At 34.1% G+C, this 8,223-nt stretch overlaps 1 protein-coding gene across 3 annotated transcripts in view; it reads right to left on the minus strand.

Moving 5' to 3' along the window:
• Positions 1–5,098: 5,098 nt before the first annotated feature.
• The window catches only part of LOC106467353 (exonuclease mut-7 homolog), a 59,406-nt gene continuing 56,281 nt past the window's right edge, over positions 5,099–8,223 (minus strand). For all 3 annotated transcript variants that reach the window (XM_013927700.2, XM_022395512.1, XM_022395513.1), the window contains exon 19: positions 5,099–5,468. In XM_013927700.2, coding sequence (XP_013783154.1) covers positions 5,205–5,468 — 264 coding nt within the window. In that variant the 3' untranslated portion in view covers positions 5,099–5,204. The remainder of the gene's footprint in view (positions 5,469–8,223) is intronic.

Below are 8,223 nucleotides of genomic sequence, written 5' to 3' on the forward strand. Positions count from 1 at the left end.
ATACAAGTCCTTTCTTAATTAAAACTAGTTTATTTTTTCTTGATACAACTTTTTGTAATACACAGAATTTCCATAGTCACTTTAACCTTTACTTATTTTATAACACACGCTATAAATCACAGTGATTCACACACTTTACTTACGGAGCCTACTGTTCGCTTGACTCAATTATCTATATCTTCAATCTATCTATCTCATTCTGCTTTATTTCCGGGCTTATATTCTAAAAAAGAGGGCGCCTGGAATAGACTAGAGTTGCCAGGAAAATTCAAGATCCTTCGAGAATCTCATGACGTTTTACCATCGTCACGTTACTTCCGCTGTCATAATAGTTATTAAAACGTTCCCGTATAGTTGTTTTGGTTTGACCTACATATTGGAAATTGCATTTTCGACATTGGATTAAATAAATAAAAAATTTTACAGAGCAGGTTATGGAATTAATGATTTTGAACTGCTTTTGGTTGTCCTTATTGGAAAATGTGTCCGTTTCCTGCATGAACTTACAGGTTTGACATCGCTTGCTATTGCAAGGTTGACTTCCACCTGGTGTCGGATTAAAGTCTATTTTAGCGTGAATTAATGCAAAGTTTTATTCTTTCTGAAAGAAACGACAGGAACTTCCATAAAAATATATTTTAATCGATCATTAAGTTGAAGGAGGTAAAAGTGTTTCCGTGGTAGATTTTTAGTTTCGGGTGATAGGTAATAACTAGCGGAACACGAGAAAGGTTGGTTTTTAGGTAATTGTGTCAAGGCAGATGTACGTGGTATATTGTTAGATTTCTCCATTTGTTGGGTGATAGTTTTGCTTATAGCCTTTCAGTCATACTTTGTTTCAAAGAATTAATGTGACGGTCATAGTTTTACTATCGGAGCATATCTTCTTTAATCCAAGTGCTTGATTGGATGAGATATTGCGTTTGGTGTGTGGAAGGTGACAGCTTTGATTATGTAAGTATTGTGGTTTATCCGTTGGTTTTCGATTCAAATCAGTATGTAGAACACCATTTTTTAATGTTAGGTTTACATCCAAGAAACTTATTTGGGTGGCGGAGTAGTCTTAGAGTAAATTTAACAGACCTGTGAAAGGTGTAAGCATGTCTATAAAAGGACAGTAATGAATCTTCGTCTCCTATCCAAATAAAAAAAAATGTCATCAATGTAGCGTCTCCAAAATGTTAGCTTGTCTGTGCAGTTTTCCAAAAGTTTCGTCTCCAAATCTCCCATAAAAATGTTGCCATAGTCTGGTGCCTTCGTGGTACCCATAGCTGTTCCTTTTGTTTGAATATAGAATTCATTATTAACTTCAAAACCGTTAAATGTCAGTACTAGTTCAGCTAAGTCTGTAATAATTTGAGTGTTGTGTTTGTCTAGTTTTTGTAGGAAGATTCTAGGACGTTTAGACCTTCGTCGTGGGGAATGTTTGTGTATAGAAAAGAAACACCAGATAATAGTGTTTGGATGAAGTTTTCCGTTGGTTTTAATGTCAGAGGTCATGTTTAGAAAATGTGTCTTTAATGTACGACGTCAAACGTGGGAGGATATCTTTGATGTGCTGAACAACATAAGCAGATACTTTTTCAGTAGGCATACCATAATCAGAACTAATAGGACGACCAAGATTGTTGGGTTTGTGTATTTTTGGTAACATGTAAAAGCGACCTGTAATTGGGTGTTAAAGGGTGAAAGGAACTGTAATGTTTCACTATGTGTTGGCTTTTCTGTAAACTACATAACATATCTTCGATAATTTTAACAAATTGTGGTGTTGGGTCCAAATCTACCTTTTTATAGTGGTTTGTGTCATTAAGTTGTCGGTAGATTTCGTTGACATAGTCGGTTTTATTTTGAATGACAATAGCACCGCCCTTATCAGCTGGTTTAATAATAACTTCACTTTTGTGTTTCAGTGAAATTAGAGGAGAATGTCCACTATGGGAGAGATTGTTTCGTACTTTTGAGTCAGAGTTAATAGCTTGAATTACTTGAATTAATTAAGTTCTCTAGATGTGAATCCCTGTTGGCTGTGGGTGACCAAAAGTATTTTAATTATTAGATGTACTTTCTTAGGAAAATTAATAGTTGAGAAAGAATGCTACAAACAGTGTAAAAGACAATTCTAACGCTATAATCCAGTAAAATACAATGTCTGACTGCTGATGTAGCTGGTTGTCAGTTGATGACCGGTCCCCCGGTGGGACAGGGTAAGTCTACAGACTTGCAAAGCTAAAATTATGGGTTCGATTTCCCGCTGCGGATACAACAGATAGCCCAATGTGGCTTTGCTATAAAACACACACACTTATAACCTTATAGTTTTATTAACAGTCTAACCAGTGGCGCCAACAGGTTGGAGAAAAAGAAAATAGCACTTGAAGTTCCGAAACACCATGTAAGATGACACAAACACGTCTAGTTTCTCCAAGACAAGAAAAAAAGCGATCATTGATTGTGAATATTTCGTTGAAAATGTACTTTAACTGTGCTCAGTAATACGAACTTTTGCTCTAAGATGATAATAACACTGCCGTTAGGTTTTCAGGTTTATGTTCCGATTGCTTTGCATATCGCTCATGTCTGATGTTCACTGGGGGTTTCTATTTGTTTGTAAAATTCATTTCCAAAGTTTCCGATAACATTTTATTAACTGTCATATTGCAGTTCACTTTACATCTAGGGTGTATTGTAAGAGACGGGTTTTTTTCACTCAAGACTAGGAATGGACATTTTACAAATATAATATACTCTAAATCAATTTGAAAAGTAAGTTATTCTTTTTACTAAAATGTATTATAATCTAATCCATTAAACATAATTTTACTGAAAAGAAGGTGAAACCACTAACAACACTCTACAAACAGGATATGAGCAACTCTAAATACGGTCTATCAAAGACACGACCTTCTTGTTTAAATATAATTTGTTTTTAAATGTTTGAAAGGCAATTTCAAACCAAATAAACCTGACGCAGTATTATAATAACTTGATATGTTGGAGTGACTCTTTTAGTTTCATACTCTAGAAAATCTATCTATGGTTAATGGTAATGTTTATTCAAATCATTTAAAATGTTCAAAAAGCAAGGAAATTTTGAAACATTCGTTTACTAAAGCGTCTGGATGTGGTGAATTTAAGCTCTGCACGTATGACGGTGATTGGAAATATTTCAAAAACAAACTAAGCGTAATCAGACAAACTGCTAGTAAATCAGGTTACAGGAACAAAATCTTTGTTTACTTACTTCCAAACGCAGTGTGATATTCTTGTGTTTAAAAACAGGTGCGCAAATAAGTAGCCTTCAAAGTAACTTAAAATGTGTATGCTTTTCTAAATTATTTATCTCACGTGGGTTTTACAGAATAAGAAGACGAGTGACTTTTTGGTGGGTTAGAGTTGTTAATACCAACACAAAGTTTCGGTTATTATCTTGTTTGCTTTGTGCGTGTTTGAGGCCATATAAAAGTCCCCTATCATTCATATATAGCCATTCACACACATTAGAACTACTCACAAGAGAGGAGGAAAACATCCAACAGCATGCACCATCCAACCCTTTATCCGGCTACTTTACACAGAATTACATCCAAAACAGAAAGTATAGAACATGCTCAGCAGCGCCATCGCATATATCTTCGATCTTTAACCCTTTTGAAAAGTCTAGCTTTCGAAGTACGTCACATTCTATGTTCATTACAGATAGCAGCCTGTTTAGTCGACTTTGTCCTGTTCTGTTCCTGAGCTCACTTTTTACGTTTCAATTTCAAAAACGATCGTTGCAGTTTGTTTGTTTGTTATGAATTTCGCATAAAGCTACATGAGGGCTATCTGCGCTAGCCGTCAATAATTTAGCAATATAAGACTAGATGGATGGTAGCTAGTCATCACCACCCACCGCCAACTCTTGGGCTACTCTTTTACCAACGAATAGTGGGATTGACCATCACTTTATAACGTCCCTACGACTGAAAGGGCGAGCATGTTTGTAACGACTTGTAATGTTTACTAAACGTCTGCCAATACTGGACCAGTATTGAGAGATAACACATATATATAAGATATATAGAAATTTCATGTGATTTATTAATTTTTTCGTTTCTGTATGCCCCCCCCCCACCCCACACACACACACCATAAACCCTAAACCTCTTGTGATCGCCCAAACCTTAATCCGTCACTGCCTGTTACTGCCACCTGATGTTGAACAATTCACTAACAAACAGTAAGACTTCTCAACACTTGGTTCTGGATATAGCAGGTATAGTGTGTTATTATACACTTCACTCTGAAGTGTTAATTAATAACAACTAATGTCTTTTTTTTTCCCACTGACAATGTGGTTGCTGTTCCAGGAGCAAGAAAAGTAGCTTAGTAGTCACCAGAACTTCTAAATAATGAGCACAGAAATTGAAGAAAACTAATAATCAATAGTATATGATAGTAAATAAATAACATAAATCATTACCCTAATTCTGATGAGACAAATAAAATCGATCAAAAATTATATTTCACCAACTTAATCCAGTTCACATCGTAACACTTAGTGTCAAGCAATTTGCTAAGACAATAAGGTTTCCACAACTATGTCTATCATATCACAATCAGCACAAAGAGCCATTGTATTGGGTGATAGGCCTCACTGGCATTGGATATGGCATATAGTGGGATTATCATACTGTTAAACAATTTTATTTACTTTCACTCAGAAGTTATTACCTCTTCATTTCAATCTTTCTTTGTCGCAAACAGTCTTTTTATAACTTTACATCTCACAGACAGCAAAAATTTTTTTTTAAAACGTCTTCAATCACTTACAGGCAACATTATGAAATAATCACTTTTTGTCTACTCACAGTTATTCAAAAATATACAAGTACATGAAACATATCCTACTTCAAGTGACTTCCCATGCAAACTATAATCTTTAATGTGAACAAGCTTACTGAAAACAGTTTGTTCATTTTAATGGACCAAAGTGAACAAACTACCCAAGAACAGTGTTTGTTGTGTTTTAATGGACTAACATGAATAAGCTTATTGAAAACAGTTTATTCAATATTAATTGGTCAAAGTGAACAAGTGAACTTAGAACAATTGGTTGAGTTTTTAATTATTTCATTTACTTACTTCATAGTCTGGACATTTTACATCAATGACATGATACAAAGACCTCACAGAAAATTTCAGAAGATCAGCTCACTACTTTAACTACACAAATACACTTCATTTTCTGAATCCCACATATCATCTTCTTCCTCTTCATCTAGAAACTCAGAAACAAAAGGTATTTCTTTCTTCTTCGCACCCTGATGGCCTTGATCACAGCTAGATTTAGCAACATATTTTTTACCTCTACCTTTACCAACTTCTTGACCACTTACTAGTTGAGATGATACAGTTGTTGGCAACTCAATCTGTTTAACTGGTTGGCCAGTTTGGTTAGCTTCAAACTTTTGGTTGTTCTGGATCTAAGTAAGCAAACCACATATCATAAGTTAAGAACCATAGCAAATAACAATGTTAAGAGTAACTATAACCATTACAGGACTAGAAACAGGTTGTTTTATAAGAAAGAAAGGCACCACAGATATGACAATCATCATTTTACATTGTTTATTTTGTTCCTGCACAACTGATTACTTTGGAACAACCTTATTACATTTTTTAGCATTAAACTAATATAAGACAATGAAGAACTAACTATACTTCAAATATATAAAAAACATAAAAAGAATTACATATAAACAACGATCATAATTTCTTATGGATTGTTCCTACTTTTGACTATAAGGTGCATGTTTTAGATGCTATACCAAAATTTTCTTTGGTTTTTTTTATAGACCTTAAAGAATGTCAGTATAAAAGTCTACATCATCATTAACAACAACAACTATGGATAAAAGATATATAATCCTGATATACACAGTGGTACAGACCTTAAAGAACCTCAGCTAACAAACCAACAGTATGTTCAACAACAACAACTATGGACAAAGAAACAGTCAATAAGAGATCTAATCCTGATAATACACAGTAGTACAGACCTTAAAGAACCTCAGCTAACAAACTGACAGTATGTTCCGCAACAACAACTATGGACAAAGAAACAGTCAATAAAAGATATATAATCCTGATATACACAGTAGTACAGACCTTAAAGAACCTCAGCTAACAAGTCGACAGTATGTTCAACAACAACAACTATGGACAAAGAAACAGTCAATAAGAGATCTAATCCTGATATACACAGTAGTACAGATCTTAAAGTACCTTAGCTAACAAGTCGACAGTATGTTCCACAACAACAACTATAGACAAAGAAACAGTCAATAAGAGATCTAATCCTGATATACACAGTAGTACAGACCTTAAAGAACCTCAGCTAACAAGTCAACAGTATGTTAAACAACAACAACACTATAGACAAAAAGCAGTCAATAATAAGAGATCTAATCATAATATATATATATATATATATACAGTAGTTCATCAGAGCATAGTGTGTGTAAAAAAACGCAGACAGGCAATAAGTACACAAACAAGTGTATTCCTAAAACATAACTTGATATTAAAAAAGCTATGATTTAATTCAGCTTTCACAATTAACCTTTTTTATAAAAATACATTTTATAAAATAATAAACAAACACAAAAAACTAGACATAAGATATACTTGCTAAAAATTCAAGAGAACCATCTTAAAAGTCCAATACAGACAAAAGCATTATATAACTCTACAATAAAACACATGTAACTCGAAACTTTCCATTCAACTTTCATGCTTTTTTTATTAATTCTTAACTAAATAGTAAAACAATGAAACAAAAAACTATTTTTTTTTCTAAATACGTACATATTCAGAAAGAATATTTTATTCACTTTCTTCTAGAATTAATAAAATACCAAAAAAATTTAAAAGGTAAAATAAATCAATTTTGATTAATGTTGCACAAATTAAAGACAGTATCATGATCTTCAATGTGGTAAAACTTCATGGGATGACATGCGTAAAAGAACACCTACTTCTTCTGTAGAGCTCATGTAATTATTTAATATACTTAACCTTAGTAAATTTGCCACTCTTTTTGCAGTTAAGTTTGATAACAACGAAGCCTTTTAAGAAAATAAACTATAAATATAGCTTGAACAGGTATAAAACCATCCCATGTTTAACACCATTGAAACTCGGAAAATCATAGTGTTACGACAGCGAAAGTCAAGTGACGCTGGTAACAAGTGATGAGTTTCTAGAAGAATCATGAAGGCTCGAGTGTTTGACAGACGCCCTATATTTTTATACATAAGCCTCACAGATAAAGAGAGACAATAACTGCAGATAGACAGATAATTGAGTCAAGTGAGTGGTAGTGACCGTAAGTAAAGTGCGTGAATCATTGTGAATTATAGCGTGTGTTAAGTTAAAGTGACGGTGGAAATTCTGTGTATTGCAAAGTTGTATTGAGAAAGAATAAACTAGTTTTATTTAAGAAAGGACTTGTAACGCTGAAGTTTTCGGAAAGAATTTCTAAGGGAAATTAATAAACGATCAGAGACGTAACAAATTGGTGTCAGAAGTGGGACGGAAAAGAAAAAAAAATGGAAACTAGAAGTGGCAAATCAAACTACAGCTCAGCAGATTTGATGGCAGCAATACAAGAACAGCAAAAGAAACAAGCAGAACAAGAAAAGAATCAAGAAGAGAGATTAGAGCAGCTGTTAGAGGAAAAAGAAAAGAAACAAGAAGAGAGGCTACAGCAGTGGTTGGAGGAGAAAGAAAATAAACAAGAAGAGAGACTACAGCAGTGGTTGGAGGAGAAATAAAATAAACAAGAAGAGAGACTACAGCAGTGGTTGGAGGAGAAAGAAAATAAACAAGAAGAGAGACTACAGCAGTGGTTGGAGGAGAAATAAAATAAACAAGAAGAGAGACTACAGCAGTGGTTGGAGGAGAAAGAAAATGAACAAGAAGAAAGTCTCCAACAATTGAGAGAAAGCCAGCATGCACAAATGGAAAAGATTAGTAAATTTCAAGGTGAATTAAATACATTAAAGGACGATTTACTGTCCTTTACATAGGGAGGATATATTAACCATGGACCTAATCAACCCCAGACAACAGGAAGCCCATTCCAGATCCTGCAGCTAAACCCTAATGCAGACATCTTCAGTCCTGCCAGAAGTCACATTCCAGACACAAGTGTCAGCAATAGGGGTGACATAGTAT

This window comes from Limulus polyphemus, unplaced genomic scaffold, assembly GCF_000517525.1.
Source record: "Limulus polyphemus unplaced genomic scaffold, Limulus_polyphemus-2.1.2 Scaffold2581, whole genome shotgun sequence".
Classification (NCBI taxonomy): Eukaryota; Metazoa; Arthropoda; class Merostomata; order Xiphosura; family Limulidae; genus Limulus; species Limulus polyphemus.